At 41.8% G+C, this 21,491-nt stretch overlaps 1 protein-coding gene and 1 long non-coding RNA gene across 2 annotated transcripts; one reads left to right on the forward strand and one right to left on the reverse strand.

The window, feature by feature from the left end:
- Positions 1-364: 364 nt before the first annotated feature.
- LOC141167124 (uncharacterized) lies at positions 365-6,059 on the reverse strand. The gene is made up of 3 exons (XR_012251399.1): positions 5,956-6,059; positions 3,383-3,472; positions 365-780 (listed from the first exon to the last, which is right to left on the reverse strand). It is a non-coding gene; the product is annotated as an uncharacterized lncRNA (long non-coding RNA).
- A 306-nt stretch (positions 6,060-6,365) lies between these two features.
- On the forward strand, positions 6,366-20,831 carry YPEL1 (yippee like 1). Its single transcript, XM_073675164.1, has 5 exons — positions 6,366-6,590; positions 11,070-11,348; positions 12,844-12,887; positions 16,633-16,741; positions 17,828-20,831. Exons 2-5 carry the CDS (start codon positions 11,232-11,234, stop codon positions 17,915-17,917), a joined length of 360 nt encoding a protein of 119 aa, XP_073531265.1. The 5' UTR covers positions 6,366-6,590; positions 11,070-11,231; the 3' UTR covers positions 17,918-20,831.
- The last annotated feature ends 660 nt before the right edge of the window (positions 20,832-21,491 follow it).

The raw sequence follows: 21,491 nt of genomic DNA on the forward strand, positions 1-21,491 counted from the left end.
ATTTTTTTAGTAGTTTAAAACGCAATAGCATTTCACTGGAAAAATCCGGCTATACCTTTATCAACAGATATTATAGAAAGAATAAATCTACATAGGTCATACAAAAAAAGATTCGCTACTATTAATAATTGCTTTGATAAATTTTCAAAAAAATGGGACAAATGGACTGTTAAATTTCCATATTAGAGGTGTGAGCTTAGTATAACCGCATTTTGTACTCTATAAAAGCTAATATCTGCAACATGCGGATGAATTTTTTGTTTGTTATATTATATTGTTATATTTTTGCTTGTTTCAAGTTCTTCCCCCTGATCCCCCCCCCTATTGTCCCACCTCATCCCACTTTCATTTCCCTATCCCCTTACTCTCCTTCCTTCCCCCTTATTCTGATTAAAAATGTTTCAATAAAAATTATTGAAAAAGAAATAAACACTTGAAATAGATCACGCTGTTTGAACTGAAGTAAATTAACTTCTTGATGATATTCTAATTTAGTGAGATGCACCTGTACCTTGAATCGCTAATTCTGTTTTATCCTCTACTGAGCACTTTTGGTGAATAAAGAAAAGTTTGTTCACAAGTCCGTTGAGCTGGAATTTCTCCTGTTTATATGATTGCCCTACGCTCTGAAGCACCAAAGGATATCTTCTACGGTGAGCTGGACTTATATTTATGTCTTTACAGTGCCATTTAGTAGCATGGCTTCTACAAGGGAAAGCTCCAACTCTGCTCAATCCATCACACAAAGGACATCAGAGGCACCAGATCCATCCCATTGATCTATGGAAAGAAACATCAGGTTCCGTCAAGGTTTACATAAATTTCACACAAACATTTTTTACAAGGCTACTGATATTGGAGTAATAAGGGCCCTTGAAGCCACTGATGGTTCTATCACACATGCTATTTTGACTTTTTATTTTGTAAATCCACTCCATATTTAGACTGGTGTGGGTCCAGGCGATGACACCCCCCACTGATCACTAGAAAGAAGGGTCAGAAGTGATCATAGGCTTTGTTAACATCTTGACAATGGTTTTATATAAAAGGATGAATCCAACCAATCAATATAAAGAGAAAAACACTTACTGTATACCTTTCTTAATAGATACTTAGCTTAGTTCACTATAACATTCCAAACATTGCAGGAGGAGGCTCCTATATGACCTCTGTCAGGATAATATTCCCCAATGGTCACTTGATACTTAGTATGTACATCAGAAGATTTCTTGGTGTACACAATAAACACAGATCACAGTGTGATATAAACACCAGCAGAGAGCACAAACTTCTAGAAAATTTATGGTAAACCACTAACCCTACCTATCCCTGAAAAAGGGAAAAAAGCTGCATAAGGGCACAGCGCTCAGTCAGTCAACGCAAACTTCCAGTTTATGAACTGATAGTGACACTTTATTGATGGCTGCACAGCTGTGTTGTCTACCTTATTACACCCCTTGTAGTACACAGCACTGTCTACTGGGCAATTAAGAAAGCCCCCACAGAAATATATTGAGCTGCAAAATGTGAGAGTGAACGTATCCAGGCTTAAAGGTAACCTGTCACTAGTGGCCTAACTAGAGTCTGATGGACTCCGGTGCAAGATTTGGACCAGGCCCCCCCCCCCATCCTGATATTTTATATAATTTCTGGGGCCCATACTGGCAACATTTTTGGGCCGCCTTGAGTCTCTGCCCAGGCTCCACCCCAGCACCGCCTCCACCCCTCAAACCTTTCACAGTCCCACTGCCCACTCTTGAAAAAAACTCCACTTCTGCACCACGTTCTCACCAATCATACATTAAACTGTTTCCATCGAACAAAAGATCACATACATAGCCATCAGCTTTTGTTTTCGCCACAAGATTTTTTTTAGCCGCCACCACGACATGATAGACTCTTTTGGCCAGGCCCTACTCTACTCTATCCTATTAAACATTTCTTAAAAATATCCAGTACTCTTTTTAGGTATATTTTTACATTTTTTAAAATGATCAATAATATCACATACAAGGGACAAATACCGTCACACCATGACCAGATCATATATTACCACCACATAGTGACCGAATAATACCATATACAAGGGACAAATACTGCCACATCATGGCCAAACCACATAGTGACCGAATAATACCACATACAGGGGAAAAATACAGTTACATCATGACCGGACCACATATTACCCACAGATAGTGACTGAATAATACAGGGGTAAATACCGCCACACCAAAAATTACCACCACATAGTGACTGAATAATACTATGTACAAGGGAGAAATACCGCCACTCTGTGACCAGACCAAATATTACCACCACATAGTGATCGAATAATACCACATACAAAAAACAAATACCACCTACCATAGCCGGACTACATATTACCACCACAGAGTGACTGAATAATACCATATACAAGGAACAAATACTGCCACACCATGACCAGATAACAATGACCGAATACTACACTACTGATTGTTAATAAAAAAAAAAAAAAAAAAAAAAAAAAAACACAAAACTAATATTACCATCAGGTCTGTGGATTCGGAGTCATGGAGCCGGAGCCCATTTTGGTGGAGTCGGTATAAAATGGACCGATTCAGACTCCTAAAATTGGGTACAGTAGTTTAATGCAGTTTGTGAGGAATATTTTTTCATAAGAATTTGGGAAAGTTATGAAATGTCCTATAAATGTCTTTCCTATTCCTGATCTAAAGCCCCTGTCACACTAAGCGAGATCGCTAGCGAGATCGCTGCTGAGTCACAAGTTTTGTGACGCAACAGCGACCGTAGCAGCGACCAGGCCCCTGCTGTGAGATCGCTGGTCGTGTCGGAATGGCCTGGACCTTTTTTTGTTCGTTGAGGTCCCGCTGGGTAGCATGCATCGGTGTGTTTGACACCTTACCAACGACCTCGTTGGCGACTCAGAACTGAGACACATAGGCGTGCATCGTTATACAGGTCGCCGTATCGTTGCTGCGTCGTTGGGAAGATCTGACTGTTTGACATCTCACCAGCGACCACACAGCGGTGCAGCGACGATCCCTGCCAGGTCATATCGTTGTTGGGATCGCTGTAGCGTCTTTAAGTGTGACGGTACCTAAAGGGTCTAGACTTTTAGCGGAGATTAATCTGTGCTACAGTAAATTTAACACTTAAACATGAGCCATGTATGAGGGAGTCGGAGTCATGGAAATTGAGGAGTCGGAGGTTTGGCTTACTGACTCCACAGCCATGATTATCATAAGTGACATTATACACAGGAGCTCTGTACATAGTATACAGTGTAAAGTGTAAGTGTACAGGTAATACAGTGATCACTAGTGACTTTATACACACACAAGAGCTCTGTATGTACTGTATAGGTAGCACACTGACTCACCAGCGAAGTCTCTAGTTGAGGTCCTTCATCTTCGCTTTTCTTCTTCATCCAGTGCAGACCGCCATCACTTCTTCCAGCCAGGACTCGTCTCTGCAAAAAATAACAGTTATCTAGAGCACTGCTTCCAGAGCACATTCCCCAATTTTCACCGACTTCTACACTACAGGGGATAAAGGAAAAAAAATGCGATATAGAGCTGCCCTGCACAGTAACAGAACCCCTCCCTCATTGAAAAACAGTATCCTCAAAAATAAAATACTTCTCAGCAGTGATAATACCCATAATTAGCCATTACAGTAATAATATCCCCCATCCTGACCACCTTGTGTCTCATTCCTGACCCCATCCATATGTTCTCCCATCCTGGCCCATCTGTCTCCATGATCATGCCCCCTCTGTCTCCATGATCATGCCCCATCTGTCTCCATCCTGCTCCATGATCCTGCCCCATCTGTCTCCATCCTGCCCCAAGACCCTGCCCCATCTGTCTCCATCCTGCCCCATGATCCTGCCCAATCTGTCTCCATCCTGCCCCATCTGAGGCACGGATGCTTCAGCACATGACAGTGACTTCTTGCACGGCAATAGATTTTAACTGAACCGAGCACACATGTTCAGTAATGAACTTGGAGGATCCTGTTGCTGGGCCTGGTGAGCAGAAGGGGATCAAGCAGGGCCCCCCTCTACTCACTGGGTCCCATATGCCAGTAAGGGCCGTAATGCCCTGATGGCGGCCCTGATCCTGGTATGTATGTCCCTCTTCTAGTATATATGTCTCTTATCCTGGTATATATATCCCCCATCCTGGTATATGTCCCTTATCCTGCTTGGGCCCCATCCTGATGTATATATTCCCTATCCTGGTATTTACGCCCCTTATCCTGCTTGGGCCCCATCCTGGTATATGTCCCCCATTCAATAGAAAAAAATAAACCATTATATGGTTTCCGCGGATTCACTGATTTGAATTGCCAAGAACGATCCGAATATCTGACACAAACCGTTCATGCTGCGATTTTTTTTTTCCTGGACCAGTTCTGCCCAAGGAAAAAAAATCAGACATGTGCACGGCCCCATAGAATAACATTGGCCCGGGTGTGATCCGATTCTTTGTCGGATCGTACGTGGACCGATAATATGGCTGTCTGCACGAGCCCTAAAAATGACAGCAGCAACCTAATTGGCAAGTATGAGCAACTCCTTCCACTTTTCCTTTTTAAACATTTTTTTTTTTAACTCTTTGGCACACATGGACATAACTATACATCTGCGCCAAGATTTGTAGTACAGGCGCAGGCTAGGAATCTCATGGTGTCTGCTCCGTACAGAAATGGTTCCTGCTGTGTATACAACCAGAATCTACCTGTAACAGTAGCTCCTATCTCAGCTGTTTAAAGAGTAACCGTTGTTTTATTCATAAATCAATAGTACATATGAAAATAAGAAACGTAGTAATATATCTTATCAGACAAATCTGCTCCTTTCTCCTCCTGGACTGTTCATTCATTTTCAATTCCCAGATAAAACAGTGAACACAGACTTTCCTATTACTGAGAAAGGAGATGGCAGTTGGTGATCATAAAGTTCTATGGAGAACTGTAAGGGTATGTGCACACATTCAGGATGTGCAGGACAAAAATTTGATGTGTTGGCAGGAAAAAATACTGCATAAAATATTCACGTTTTGATTTTTTTTTTCCATTCACTAAGATAGGTAAAAAAAAAAGTTGAAATCAGAGAAATCTGCTTCTTTCTCATACTCTGATAGGCCACGTTCACACGTTCAGTATTTTACATCAGTATTTGTAAGCCAAAACCAGGCGTGGGTGATAAATACAGAAGTGGTGACGTGTTTCTATCACCCACGCCTGGTTTTGGCTTACAAATACTGATGTAAAATACTGACCAAATACTGAACATGGCCATAAGATATTAGGACAAAGTGGTGTCTTCTATCTTATATATACTATTCATTTCTGGAATAAAAATTACAATGACGGTTACTCTAACTTATATATGGCAATGGTTGGGTTGTCCAACAAAGCCCACCACTCAAGAGGTTGCCATGGCAGCAGGGGGCTACAGATGAAAGTATCGTATTTAACCCACAAATGGTACCAATACAAACTCCAGCTGGCAGGCACAGAACCAGCCTTTACTCTGCCCTATAAACACAAGAAGACCACCATATGGACGCGCTCACACAATACTGAACTCATTACTATATAAAAACAATAAAGGACTCGCGGCTTCTTCACCATTTCTCCACATTTGGGTTTTTCCCCATTTTCCAGTACATTATATTGTAACATGAATGGAGACATCCAAAAATAGAACAGGAAAACAAAGAAGAGCGGAAAAACCAGAAGCTCCAACAGGTAAACTAGCGGCAGCAGGAAGAGGCTAACCACCCACACGGCGCCTGCACAGTCACTCCCGTCCACGCCATGTGCCTTCTCCCGACACAGGGAAACAATAGTCGCATTGCGACCATGATTTTCATGCAGTTCGCATGCGACTTTGCCTTCCCATGCACAGTGGCTGCAGCCCGGCCAGCCATGGGTTAACGTTACCGCAGCGGCCGTGCTTCCGTCACTCTTCTGTTATCCCCCTTGGCGCGTCCCCGAAGCTCCTCCCCCGTCGCCGCGTGCTGTCCGGGCCCGCGCCTGTTGTTAAGAACCCAAACAACAGTCCCAGACTCCCGCCCCCAGCGCGTGATTGGATAAAAGTCTAAGTTGTCATAATTTATAACCAATCCTAGACTTCCCTCTAAGAAGCAGCTGCTGTCACTGCAGGCCACGCCTCCTAAGCTAGTCTCCTCCCCAACCGCAACCAAAACATCCTTTGTCTCGAAGCAGCCTCCGCTCCCCATTGGTCAATACTCACAAGACCCGCGATGTTATTGGCTGTGACGCACAAGGATTTCGGTGACTATTGGATAGTTCTGTTTCACAGCTCTGGCCTTCTGAATAGTTGGTGCTTGAATTGGTGACGGTAAAAAGTATCCATCTTCTGATTGGCTCTTAACGACTGTGTTTTTACGTAGGCTCCCCCCCTTCTCTCTAAACCGCCGTTGATCGGTTTCCAGTCAGTAACCAAACAAAAGCGGCGGGAGGAGGTGGCGGCGGCGGAGTGAGAAGGCCGCCCGGAGAATGAGCGACGTACGAACCGGAGAAGGTGTAAGAGAAGAGGGAGCAAGAAGCAACGAGTAAGGAGGGGAAATGTGGGGGACGAGGGACCACAGTGTCTGAGTGTGGCACAGGCTGCTGGGGAGCGACATGACCTCCTCTGGCAGGGGCACCATGGGGGTGAAGGGGTCAGGAGTGGGGCTGCTGCAGCCATGTCATTGGGATGTGTCAGGCAGGAGCAGGGATCACACAGCATGGTCTGTGCTCAGGGGCACCACACGCTGAAAACTTGTGCCATCCAGTGGTGACAGCGCCCCCTCTAGACAGGGCCAAGATCTGCATGCCTGGGGTAAGCACAGCAGTCATTCACTTCACATCTGACTGTAGGTGATCGCCTCTAATGTGGTCGCCTGTAGGTGATCTCCTGTGCAATGTGGACATATAACTCGTGTGTAGATGATCTCCTTCACAATGTGGTCACATAACACGTGTTTAGGTGATCACTTCTGTAATGTGGTCACATGTAACACGCCTGTGGGTGATCTCTTCAGTCGTGTGGTCACATGTAACACGCCTGTGGGTGATCTCTTCAGTCGTGTGGACACATGTAACACGCCTGTGGGTGATCGCCTGTGCAATGTGGTCACATAATATGACCTGGGCCTGTTTACATGCTCATCTGTCCATGTAGCCATAATATTTAGTCTTCATTGTGTCCAAATAATAAATATTAGTTGTTTCTCCTTTGTGTTGTGGTAACTTGGAGCGAGACAACAGGCAGCTGATAATAAAAGCGTCCTGTAGTTTGTTGCACGCGGCTGGGGATAATTATCACCCCTAGTGATACCGAAGTGTCTCTAATTATATATTATTTACATACGTGTTAACAATATATGAAACTCCTGTCACATTGTCCCTAGATCTGAAGGGATCGGAGTAATACTTAGTGTTTGTTGTGCTTTATTTTGTGTGTTTATACTTTTTCTTTAGAATGTTGTGGTTTTTCTTTTGTTTGTTGTTGTTTAGTTTGTTTTTCTGTTGGATTTGGGCAAACAAGTAAACTGCATTGTGTTTCTGTGCACAAAGCAACATTCGCCTGCCCAGTGTGTGTGTGAAAATGGGCAAAGAGGTTGTGTTAACCCATAAACCGTGCCAACTGGCGCTCGGCTAGACTCAAAATAGTGTATCTATAACAAAGGCTGCTGCCTGGTGTAGTAGGCACTCCGTGTGTCTGCCATCCTCTGCGCCCTGTCCCTGCTGTCATAAGTTCTTCTATTGTGTGTTTGCTATGTTGGGGCTGTATGAATGACAACCGTACGTGACTTATCAAGTAATTGCCCCCGAGCTGTCATAAAGACTGGCTGAACGCTTTCTATTTATAGACAGAAGCCATCAGAGAGTTTCTGAATCCAGTCTCGCTTGTAGACCTCATGCCTGGGTTATTGCGCTCAGGAAAACAAAGATCTCAATGGACTTCGTTCCAGAAATCCATGCAAATGATTTTCCTGTGTGACTGTTTTCAGGAAGCTTCTTTGTGTTGGGGCACCTTGCATTTATGTGTCCTCCGTGTCCACAGCAGGCGTAATCCTGCAGCGCTTTGTGCCTATGTGAATCATCGAAATAGACCAGATCCATTTAAGCCTCTGTCACATCCAATGGACATTGTACAATCTCCATGGTCACAATGGTTTCTGCTACACCAGTCTTTATGTTGGAAATTTCAATATTTGTCAATAAAAATGGCAAAACAAATTACATTTATTCACACAAGTAAAGGATCCACATTTCTGAGAGACCAAGAATCCTTTGTTCATGTGGTTTCCTACAATTTCTGGTTCTTGCCCAGTACTCAGCCATGTGCCTTTCTTCTTTGTTTGAGGGGAAGGCTATAACCAAATTATGTTCACGTCATCCAATGACTCCCCGGTCGGATACATTACCAGACTGGCTTTGCTGGTTGCTGATCTGTATATATAGTTTATGTATATACACTGTGGTGTCATCTGTAAATAAGGACAGAAGATGGTGGTGGTGGTGGGGGGGGGGACTGGACCTACACTGGCAGTGATTGATGGGGCTTTCACATAGATATTAGCTTAAATTTGGGGATATTTTATTGTGAGACTATTATTACAATATAATGTGTTGTCAGCAATTATAATGTAGCTACTTGTGGATTCGCAGCTCCAGTAAACTGAGTGTCACTTGTAAGGCGGGGACTTGAATGTGCGCACTTCACATTTGGGGTGTTTCTGATAACCCATCTCCTTCTGCACATGCTTTGTTTATATAGGCAGGTGTTCGGGCTGAAGCATTGAGAGGTTTATTTGCATTGTCATTTTATGAATGTCTATGGTACCTGTGATCAATGGGGTATCAGTCTACAGCCCAATAGTTTACTGGGCATATTGTAATGCAAAATGTGAGTGCACAAAAGACACTTATAGGAGCCGCAGCAGCTTTCTTTTGTAAATGCTGATTTTTGCATAGCCATTACAGCTGCCTTGGGGCCCCTGTGAAGGGAAGGGGCTTATCAGTCAAAGCTTATCTCCATTCCCTATGGCGTGTGTGAGCCTGCATAGGGCCCCCTCCCCACATTTTCACTGTAAAATTGGCAAATAAGTCTGCGGGGAATGGCCATGGGAAGGCATAAGCTAGACTACTGTATTATTCACATTATAGGTCCCCCTCCCATAGCTAGACATGGTGAAAATGATTAAGTCCAAAACTTTCCAAGCTTATCTGCCAAACTGTCACAGAACCTACAGTTGTATTCACTGTAGAGCTCATTTAGCCAATCATGATGAGTTGATATCCAAGGCAAGCGATCATTGTGTTCTTATCACCTTACTGTATCGCTGCATATGCCACAAAGCATATGGGGCTGCTGGGATTAACTGTTTCAGCAGGAAATCTGTGCTTCTGCTTCTTGGTATACATTCTTGTTGCTTTCATCAGATTATGATCTGGCTGCTGGTAAATCCTATACAGTCAGGTGGAATATGTTGGCACCTTTATAGATAATAGTATTGAGGGGCTTTATGTAGTGCGGTGGGAATTTTCTTCAGAATACTGTCCCCTAAGAATCGGTTTCGCTGCACATTTAAGTCCCATGTGCTGCTTTGTATTTCCACTTTTAATGCGATTACTACAAGCTTTACAGAATTATACACCAATCGTACCCTGTCAGGAAAGTATAATGTGAGCATTCAGATCGGGAGTAGGAGAAAATTCATGACTTTTTTTTTTTTTTTGCCAATCGTAGATTACCCAGGCTTATTACAATGTACTTTTTTGAGTTTATTACATAATATTGAGAAAAGTGTTTTACATGAGCGCTGGTAAAAGTGTCTTGTGGAGCACAGTGTACCCAGCCGCCCTCCTGTGAAGGAGCCGGCCTGTAGCCTGCTCTCTGCATCTCCAGTAATGTGGAGGCTATATTTGCCTTTCTATTCTTAGACACCACACATGGATTTGCTTTACTGCGTTTGCAAGTTGTTTGTTTAGGTTTCTGCTTGCTGACTACGTTATGGAAGACAGAAGTAAAGCCTATTTACATGCAGTATGTCTGCTGCACAGAATGGCATTGACCATTGTGGGCTCTCAATTAAAGGGGGTATTCTCAAATTTGGAAGTTGTCCTTTATTTTTTTGCTTACTTATATAGTGCCATTAATTCCACAGCACTTTACAGACTTCATCATCACTGTCACCATTGGGGCTCACAATCTACATTCCCTATCAGGATGTCTTTGGAGTGTGGGAGGAAACCGGAGAACCCGGAGGAAACCCACGTAAACACTTGGAGAAGATAGACTCCTTGCAGATGTTTTCCTTGGTGGGATTTGAAAGGAGTCCAGTTCTGCAAAGCAACAGTGCTAACTACTGAACCACCATGCTGCCCTATATCTATGAGATGGGAGATAACTTCCTCATCTCTGGGGGTCTGACTGTTGGGACCCCCACTGTTCCCAAGAACTGGGGCTTTGAACCCGTGTGAATGAAGCGGTGGTCTGTTATGCGGACTCCGTTCATTCTTAATGAGATCACCAGAGGTGGCAGATCATATGGCTGGTCTTCAACACTCCCATAAGAATGAATGGTGTGACAGTGCACATGATTGACCACTGCTGCATGGGATTATTGGGGGTCACAGCGATCTGGAAGGGGATAACATAACTTCCAAACTTGAGAATGTCCCCTTAACCCTAGAACGCATACCTGGGGCCTCGCAGGCCCGCCCTGTTAATTGTTTTCTATTTTCTGCAAGATTTCTTTAGTTAGAATTTTGAAACTCTAGGTATTCCTCAGGTATATAGTTGTTTGTCATTTCCAGTTGGTCATTTATTTATTATTTGCACACGGGCCTAAAAGGCCCCAGGTATGTGAAAGTGTAGATTTTTATGGTCATGCGTTCTAGGGTTAACATCTGCTGGATTCTATGTATTACTTGTTTATATGGGGAGATCAAGTAGCCATAGGTTGAAAAAAAGACACAATCTGTTCTCAGCGATATTGGTGCCGTCTTCTTACATGGCATGGTTTTTCTTTTCCCCACAGGTTGACTTTCTCCTTTGGCATCGGTGTGGGAAGTGCCACACACTCCCCAAACCAACAACGGCTTTTGCTTGCATTTTCCAGTGTTTCTTTTGTCAGAAAGTGCAGCAAAGTTGTAATTCTTCCAGTGCCAGCCCCGAGCTGAGTGAGGAACCCCAGACAGACATGGTGAAAATGACGAAGTCCAAAACTTTCCAGGCTTATCTGCCAAACTGTCACAGAACCTACAGTTGTATTCACTGTAGAGCACATTTAGCCAATCATGATGAGTTGATATCCAAGGTAAGCGATCATTGTGTTCTTATCACCTTACTGTATTGCTGCATATGCTGCAAAGCAAATCTGAACAAATGTTAATTAGGGTTAGGAGGCCGCAACGACACATGGCAGTGATGAGTGATGTGCTTACTTACCTCTTGTCATGCGTCATCTGCTGGCAGGATGCCACAGACAAGCAGCTTACTGTCCGCTGCCGCATGTCCTAGCCTTCTTCATTGGTCTCTGACTGTAGAAACACACAATGCGAATGATCACCGCTACCTGGCCATGTAGTCCAGGTTAATATTTCTTCTGGGATTTAAAACGTGTTTAATATGGGCATTACTTACCTATTCAGTCCCCTGCTGGTCCAACACCACTGCCACATTGGTCCTGCAATGATGAGTCCATTATGCACATGACCGCTGCATGGAATCACTGGCCTCATAGCAAAAAAAAAATGCAATTTCAGCTCACGTTCTAAGGCAAAATTCACAGTCTAATGAGGCAGGTGGTGCATGGATGAAGCTGACAGCCGGCCCCAAAGGATGTAGAAAAGATGTGTCCAGCACTCCTCCCAAGGTTCAATCAAAAATTGCTATTTATTAGATTCATAAAAAATCATAACATTATGAATAAAAACCCATGGACTAGGGTTTGAAACCAATAACAGTCTTACACGCGTGTATTTTTTATTTTTTTTATTTTTCTATCGTTAACTTTTAATACATCTAATAAACGGCAATTTTTTATTGAACCTCGTCAGGAGTGCTGGACACATCTTTTCTTCCATCGTTTGCGTTTTGTAGATATGTATGTTTTATTTTTTTTAATGTCCTGGACAACCCTTATTTGCCGCCCTTTTGGTCTTTGCTGACTGGTTGCAGTGGTGATATCACAGTGCTGCAGCCTATCACTGACCTACTTGGGGTACTTAAAGCTCACTTTGTTATTTTATATGTTGCTGAGCCTGTGGGTTAAAATTAGCTAAAGGGAACAAGCCCTTTAAGGAAAAGTCATCTCTCTCCATTAATGGGTTTTTCTCTCTATAGGTAAGTGATAAATGTCTGATCCTTGGGTGGTGGAGGACTGACTGCTAAAATGGGGATCAGGGCCCTTTTTTCTTCCTTATTGTATGACAGCAGTGTGGAGGAGTTGGAGGGTAAAGGTGGTTGTGTGCACTTTGCTGCTCCATTCAGTGTCCGAGCGTTAGTTAAAGCCCTTTCTATTCCTGCTAAGGTTCTTGGTCACAAAGTTTGTTGTCACTTTTCTAGCTGAGTCCCTTGTTGTTCTTGGTGGACATCTTTTGCTCCATTAGAACCGGCTTCTACGTTGCATTACCATATAGCCGAGGATATGGTCATAAATGAGAATAAGGAAATGTCCGCCCTCCAAAGCAGTGTAATTTTGAGTAAAGGTTTGTTTTGCACAAATCATTGGTAGAAATGCACATTACTAGATGTATTTGTGTCTGTTCTGGAGTAATCACCCTCTTGTGTATATATTTTTTTTCCTGCAGTCATTTCAGGGAAGTCAAGGGCGAGCCTACCTCTTCAACTCTGTGTGAGTATTTCCTTGCTTTAGTTTTTGCTTTCTAAAAACTTTCACCCTACTCTTTACTGGTCAGATAGATAGATTGCAGGAAGAACAAGTTTAGTCGTGCCTGTATTTCAGGTATTTAACTTGAAGCCTGTGGATTTCTCTCTTGTTGTGCTTATGGTTTATATTTTCAGGGAGAGAGAGAAAAAATCTGATGACAAACGTGCCTTTTTATTCTATTTATCTGTAATTTTTTGTGAGCAACATTCCTATATCACGTTCACAAGAATAAACTCTATCTGCATCAATTATTAATGGGGTTGTCCACTACTGAACAACCCCATATTTTAACCCCTTAAAAGAAACCTGTCAATGCTGTCTGTATGCCCACAATCCCCTATGCAAGGCACAAAAAAGACCTTTTATTATTTTCACAGACAGCGCGGTCCGGTCCAATGAGCATCTCTGGTCTTGATCCGGCGCCTCCTCTTACGATCGCCATCTGTCTTCCCTGCTTCATCCACACAATGTACCCCAATCGCCGTCCTGCACAGGCGCACTTCTCTCTGCCCTGCCGAAGGCAGAGCAAAGCACTGTAGGAGCGCGATGGGGGACACTGTGGATAATGTAGGACGCATCATCCACACGAAGGAGGACGGCGATAGTAAGCAGAGAGGAGGCGCCGGATAAAGACCAGAGACGTCCAACGAACCGGACCGTACCATCTGTGGGTATCACAAAAGCTCTTTTTTTTTGTGCATTGCATAGCAGATTGGGGATATATATATACTAATTAGATGCTGGTCGTACCTTATATGGGGAAAACCTGGTGACTGGTTCCCTTTAAGGACACAGGCAATTTTTGTTTTTGCATTTTCAGTTTTTCCACTCCTTTTTCTAATAGCCGTATCTGTTTTTTTTAACCAACATAGATGTGAGGGCTTGATTATTGTGGGACGATTTGCAGTTTTGATTAACACCATTCATTTTACCATATACAGCAAGGGAAAATTGCAAAAAAAAAAAAAAAAAGTCCTAGTGCAGTAAAATGGTGAAAAAACTGGAATTTTGGTTTGTTATATTTTATGCCGTTAATTGTGCAGTAAAGGTGGCCTATTAACACAATTCTCTAGGTCAGCATGATTACTATGCTGCCAAACTTAAGGTCATCTATTACAATTTTTAAAAAAATTCTGAACTTTGTAAAAAAATAAAAAATGTTTGTGTCGCAATTTCCGAGACCCGTACCTTTTATTATTTTTGCCATCAATTGTGCTATGTAAGGTTTTGTTGTTGTGTTTTTTTTTTTTTTTGTGTGGTGAGCTAGTATTTTTATTCATATTATTTTGGGATCGAGACAACTTTTTGATCGATTCTTACTGCTTTCTTTTGTGCTCTAGCTGTGACCGAAAAACTGCTGTTCTGGTATTTTGATTTTTTTTCTTTCCCCTTTTAAAAGCGCTTACCAGTCGGGGTAATTCATTTAATACTTTTATTTTGACTTTTATGTTCTGACTCTTACAAATGCTGTATTACTAAATAGGTATTTTTTTTTTATATATATTTCTTTATTTTTACTTGGTAAAAAGGGGGCGGTGGTTTGGGTGGTTGTGGGTTTTTTACCCTCCTCTTTTATATTTTAGTCCCCTAAATCAAATCCATATCTGGTGTGACCACCCTTTTTCTTTCAAATAGCATTAAAGCACTAATTCTTCTAGCTACATTTGCACACTGTTTTTGAAGGAACTTGGCAGGGAGGTTGTTCCAAACATCTTGTAAAATTTAATCTTCTGTGGATTTAGGATGTGCAAATCCTTCTTCTCTTCGTGCAATACCATACAGACTCAAATGATATTGAGATCAGGGCTGTATGAAGGCCATATCATCACTTCAGGGCCTCCTTGTTCTGCTTTACAATACAGATAGTTCTTAATAACATTGCCTGTATGTTTGAAGTCATTGGCTCCAAATTTTTTCTCGACCAGTACATTCAGACACGTCCGTGATTGTTTTGTATGATTGTATTTCCATTGAGGACCAAGTCCCCCTACTCAATTTGCTGAAATAAAACCTCAAACTTTAAAGGAGCCTCCACCATGCTTCACTGTTCCAGACACTCTCCAGACCTATGGTGAACAAACTCCCCTGTTACAGCCAAATGGAAGAAATTGCACAAACCTACACCAACCAGAAGATCTGTGATTCTCCAAGATGCTTGGAACAACCTTCCTGCCGAGTTCCTGCAAAAACTATGTGCATGTGCAACTAAAAAAAACTGATGTTTTGATGCCCCGAGGGCAAAGGGTGGTCTCGCCAAGTATTGATGTGATTTAGATTTCTCTTTTGCTCATTGTTACATTTTGCTAAATGATGGTCTATTTTTATTTTAAACACTTCTATATTTGGAAGAATTCTTACTTCGTAACACTTTTTTCCCCACAACTGCCTAAAACTTTTACACTTTACTGTATATAATGAGTTTTAAACACCTTTTTAGAACATAATTTTAAAAACGTTCTTCTTTTCATAGAATGAGACGTGTTTAATGATTTATCCGTGTCCTCCCTACATCAGTATCATCATATTAACCAATATGCACTTGGTAAATATAACGGCCTCCCACCATGCATCACAAACTGAATTAGGATCACACCTAGCCAGGGTTATTTTGGTCGGGAGTGCAAAGCTGTTCTCCGTCAGGTCATTTCCTTATTTATAATCTTGCAGTATCTGTCCAAACTGCCGGCTATAAATAGAGGGCGTGAGAAAGAAAGGTCGACATCGGAGTCTTGTCTGTCCTGCCATGGAGCACCTGGCGTGGACCGCATCTGCTGAGTGTTTGTAGGCTCCACAAGCAGGAAATTCTAGAGGATTTGTCACCCGCTTGCTCGGTGTGTCTTACACAGTCAGATTAGGAAAGCATCTGAAATGCTTGTAGTATTCACTTCTGCTTGCCAAGATTTGCTGCTTTGGAATCTGACTAAGCTCTACCCCTGTGTCCTTCTGTAGACAGAAGTGGCTTGAAAGTATTAACCCCTTTATGTTTCAATTTAACCATCCCTCGTCCACTATGGTCCGGTTTGCATACATACTCTGTGCTTGTATCTCTATACAACACATGAATGATCAAGCAATTCTTCCTGGAGGCAGCCATGGAAATGCATTGCTTACTCATCACAGCATCCAAAACTCTCCCCTATGAGTACTGCTGCTATTAGTGCTTGTCACCCATCATCGGAAATCAAGATAACCCAGAAAAATAAGACTTCAAGTAGCAATAAATCAGACTCTTATTTCTATGCCTTCAAGGGTTTTGGATTTAGTTTTTTTATTTCCTTTTAAAGTTGAGTTCAGACAAACGTTTCCGTAACTGCAATTGGGAATACCATTTTTTTACATACAGAAAATGAGGAAAAACAGTGAAAAACAACGGATTTACCATAACTAAAAATTACATGTTAAAAAGAATATACCCATTTGGTGTCTGGACGTGTCTACCATAAAAAAAAATGGCCTAATGATGTTCTTATATTGAGTACTTGTCATGATGGAAGTAGCAGCCTGGTGTTAGTCCTAACAGATTTCGGGTAGAGTTCGCTTTTAAATTTCTGGCCACATTTCCCGCTGCACTGTCGAAAGTATGTGCCATGGAGAAATGTGGCATGCTACTTATGTTGGTCGGAGGCGCTGATTATTACTTAATTATTTAATGTTTGTGGTTTTTGATGTTTAATCTTGTCACTGACAATCACCTGCTTTTGTCTTCCAGGGTAAATGTTGGCTGTGGCCCAGCAGAAGAGCGGGTCCTTTTAACCGGGTTGCATGCAGTGGCTGATATATACTGTGAGAACTGTAAAACCACACTGGGCTGGAAATATGTAAGTTATTAAAACAGAGCTCTGCGCATACAACAGTTTCTGATTGTTCAGGTTTAGGGGAAATATTTTCATAAAGAACATCTTTCATAGCGACTTGTATAAGTGTAAAGTAAGTTGTAGAAATAAACAAATCTCAAGGACATTACAAGGAAGAATTCCTTTTTTGCTGACACAGCTTTTGAAGTACTATGTTTTTCTAGCTGGAAATCGTTTTCTAGGGCCTGTCACGAAAGTCCAGCTGAACTTGTAAATTGCCCACTTTCCTATCGGGCAGGAAATCTAACAGGGTTATACAGCTATTCCTGTATACATTTTTAGTGAGCACACCAGCTTCAACAGGTCTAAGATCTATTTAATAATGTATTGTGAAATCTAGTCTCCTATCCACTTTAATTCCTACCTCTAGTAAAATAAGCACAAAAGGAGTCAGTCATGTTGCTAAATGAGAGACTGGTGCAACCATAGAAAGACCTGTGCCACTCCTAATCACTTCTGTTAAAGGGAATCTGTTACCAGGTTTTTGCTATGTAATCTAAAAGCATCAAAATGTAGGGACAGGGACCCTGATTCCAGCGATGTGTCACTTACTGAGCTGATTGTTGTAGTTGTGATAAAATCCTTGTTTTCTCTGCTGCAGATTTAGCAGTGCTCTGAATGCTGAGCCCTTTAAAACCCCACCCACACCACTGATTGGCAGTTTTCTTTGTACACATAAATTGGCAGAAAGCTGCTGATCAGTGATGGGGGGCGGGGATACACAAAGGATGAGGACTACATGGCACGAGACACCTAGTCCTTTAGTGATATTCTCTTGCTGATTTAAACCACTGATTTTATTGAAACTGCATCAAGCAGATGAGTTAGTGATGCATCGCTGGATTCGGGATCTCTGCTTCTACATCATACTGCTCTCAGATTAAAATAGCTCAGACATGCAGATAGATTTCCTTTAAAATTTCCTGCCCATGTACCCCTCACCAAAAACTAAGACTTCAGGAATGTAGAGGCTAGGAAGGGTAATACAATTTGGGTTAACAGTGCATCATGGCTTCTTGTATAGTAATTACATTTCCTTGTTTCCCACAGGAACATGCCTTTGAAAGCAGTCAGAAATACAAGGAAGGAAAGTTTATCATTGAACTGGCTCACATGATAAAAGACAATGGTTGGGAGTGAGTCCTGTTCACTGCTCTCTGATCAGGTTGCATCACTCTGAAACCTTTATTACAGGCAATGTAAGAACTGAACTGTGGATTTTGATCAAGAGCAACAGATAAAATATAGAACTTTTCGATGAAAAATAAGTAACCTCATGGATTGGTAGAGTAGTAGCATATGGACACGTTGTGGCTGGACTTGAGTATCCACATGAAGGTTCCTTCTCCCTTTTACTCTCCTCCTCCCCCTGTGTAAACGTATTCTTCTGTGTGATCAGCTGTTATCTGTTGCTGCTGCAACACACTGGAATAGATCCTCCCCATCCTCCAACTTGTAAGCATTCATGTCCTTGAGACTTCACTCACCCGTGTTGGCTTGCAGTTATGTCTTTGTGCATGCCTAAATTCTCTGTTTTATCCCCCACCACACATCTCGGCATCCCAGTTCCAAAGCTGAAGAAACGAGTGTGCATCGGACAAGAATACACAAGGAAAAGCAACCCACAACCTTACAAGACTTACGTCCTGGGACTGAAGACACCATGAATTACAAGATGGTGTTTTCAAAGCCTTCAGCGCATGTTCAAGACTTCACTTTGTGCTGCTGTTAGGGCTGTTTTTCCAAAGTGCAGAGAAGTGCCAGCTTCAATGATGTTCCTTTTTGGTTTACACATATTTAGAAAATCCCAGGGATGGGGAAAGGTTCTTGTGGTGAATGAGAAAATCAACGAATATTAGGAAAATATTTCCTGCCCTAAAGATTATTTGCTCCAGACTAACGTTTCAGAAACCCTGTGCAGAAAAAAAAATGACGGAAGAGTGATTGAAGATCGGCTGTTGACCTCATGTGGGAGCAAGGTGGTCTGCAGTCAGTCATTGTAGCTGGTGCTGCAGACATCAGACCCGTGTTATGGCTGGTTCCATAAACCATTCATTTAATGCACTGGATAAAGAGGGCATTTGATGTTAGGCATGCTCCCGCTTTTTTTGCACATTCACAATGTAGGGAATCTTTCTGGTGTAAAGGCCCCTCTTGTTTGTATAGTATATTCCCCATTTTGTGTAGGTAAGGTATTTAAGCCTTGGGGTGTGGGTGGTTTGCTGGTTAAATCTCTCCCAAAATATTTTGCATTTTTATCAAATGATGAACCTGAGCAACATAAGTAAATGTTACCTTACATGTTACATTGCACAGTGCAGCTGCTGTGGAGGGAAGAAGGAAATTATGAACAGACTGAGCCTAACCTTCCGCCATTGCCCTGTGTGTGGTATGGGTCCCAAGGGGCTGCTTTTCTTATGATAACAATTGTAAAGTACCCGCACATTTTATTATTTTTTTTTCCTGCCTTTTTACAGGCCTCAATGAGATGAGACATAGACATCTGCTCTTAATGTATTTGCTCTGCGCTTTTGTGGTTAATGTGGGCTTTGCATTACCATTGCTTATTTGTTTTTGGTTTTTTTCCCCTTTTTAAATACATGCAATTTAATATTCTATCTTCTGCACATAACCTATTGGAAAGGTAGTAATGTATCCATGAGCCTTCTACAAGCTAGGGGGTTACAGCAATGAAAACCGTTTTTAGTTTTGCAGGACCATTTTATTTTTCTATAAAACAATACCACTACTGTTGGCACTTTGAATAGAATGATACTATGGAAATCCATGCAATAGCAATGCTATGACCCCCTGGCCTGCGAAGACATATTCTATGTAATGCTAATTCTGTGTAGTAACTGACGCAATGCTGCTGCTTAATGCATTATGTAGAGCTAGGCTGACCTGCACTTTATGCTTCACGTCCATATCAGCTAGTGCTTTCATGAGATTTCTAAAAGCTAGATTACTGCTACAATCTATAGCTAGAAAACCTTCTTATCAGTGTATTCTTTACATACAGATAGTCACTCTTACCTCTGTGTGTATCAGATCTTCATATGGTTGGAAATCTACCATTTTGGTAATCTCAGACATCTTCTGGTACTGAAAGGGGTTTTCAAAACAGGTGCCTGCATTAAAGGGGTTCTCCACAACTGGGTAATCTCTGCTTTATCACTTCAGCCCTTCTTTTAAAATAAAAACTGTTAAACTCCCCTCCCGCAATGGCGCCATTCCAGTGACATGGACGCCGCTATTCCCAGTGGAACACGAGACGTTGGGTCACGAGACGTTGGCTGCAGCAGCTCATCTCCTCAATATTCCATCAGAGAGACGTCTGCTCTGACGAAATGGTATAGACTGCAGCGGTAACATGACACACAGGAATAGTGGCGCCGATATTGCTGGAATGGCGCCATTTCGGGAGGTGAATATATGTATACAGCTTTCATTTTAAATGAGGCCCTCAAGTGATTAAACTTGGGTTGCCCAGCATGGACAACCCCTTCTAAAGTTAAAAAGAACATGTTATATATGTATCCAGCTAAAGGATTAATTTATAGAAGTTGCTTATGGGATATTCATATGTTAGAGGTAAGGGTGCAGCAGAAAGCCAAAAGGAGTAATTATTACTTATGAAATCTACCACACTGTTACCTCTGCATCTGAATATACTCTATGGCTGTGTTTTTGTTTCACGGTCTTTGTACAAGCCCCGATTTTCTGGACCATTCGCAAATCTCCTGACCTAAACTCAACAGCCTTCTAGGCATATCGGAAGCTGTTAATAGGATCCGGAGACCTGCAGCTGCTCTGGAAATCGCTGTCTGTACCCAGATCATAGAGCGATGCAGCCTAACCTATATTGTCTAAATCCCAAGTTCCATTGAACTTTGAGAAATTATTAAATCCCTATATATTTTGCAATGCACTTTGCTATGTATCCATTGAGCGTGTGCTCAGATAAGAAGTAATGCACAGTTCAGAGATGATTTATTGGCCTCCAAATTTATATTAAAGCGTAATTTTAAGAAAAAAAAAAAAAGAAATTTAACAGCCATCATGAGTAGCTTGTTCTTGCCTCGTGAACAAAGCACCCACCAATTATTAATGGCTCCCAGGTTGTGGCTATGGTTATATATAAATGTATAGGACAGTCTGGTTACTGGTCCTGATTTGTCTTTGTTTTACAGCGGTTTGCATAAAACTTGAAAAAATATATGTATAAAACAAAAAAAAAAAAAAAAACCTTTTCCATCTAACCAATTTTTTGTATATAATATTATGGATAATATTTAAGAGTTTTGTGTTTATGGTAAGGTTTCCTTTCTCCAAAAATACTTTTTTTATGATTCCGATAGCTACTTAAAACATTTGTGTGTGTGCATATGTGTGTTTTTATATGGTATTTTTTTTTTTTTTTTTTCTTTTTAAACTGTTTGGAAAGTTATTAGGATTCATGACATTTCTGTGTTCCAGTACTAAAACTGTCCTTAAACTCTGATGGTAGGCCAGCGACTTTGCCACGTCTGCCCTGGGTTCAAGGTGACTATAGGGGGTTTGTACTTGATCGGCTGCTCTGTTCTACAAGTCCCGATTTAAAAGTGAAGACGTTTAATAGTACTTGATGGAACTTTTTCTTGATCCAGTGCTGTTTCACTTGGTGTCCAACAATGATGAGACTCTCTACTCCTGCCTGATGTGACTTTTAGGA

Source organism: Phyllobates terribilis, unplaced genomic scaffold, assembly GCF_046119375.1.
Source record: "Phyllobates terribilis strain yellow unplaced genomic scaffold, ASM4611937v1 Scaffold_1__5_contigs__length_1240528914, whole genome shotgun sequence".
Classification (NCBI taxonomy): domain Eukaryota; kingdom Metazoa; phylum Chordata; class Amphibia; order Anura; family Dendrobatidae; genus Phyllobates; species Phyllobates terribilis.

Bases quoted from the DNA above. Each gene is read 5' to 3' on its own strand.
- YPEL1 (XM_073675164.1), top strand. From the start codon at position 11,232: ATGGTGAAAATGACGAAGTCCAAAACTTTCCAGGCTTATCTGCCAAAC. The intron at 12,888-16,632 runs GTGAGTATTTCC...TTTGTCTTCCAG, and splicing joins GCCTACCTCTTCAACTCTGT to GGTAAATGTTGGCTGTGGCC. The intron at 16,742-17,827 runs GTAAGTTATTAA...TGTTTCCCACAG, and splicing joins CCACACTGGGCTGGAAATAT to GAACATGCCTTTGAAAGCAG.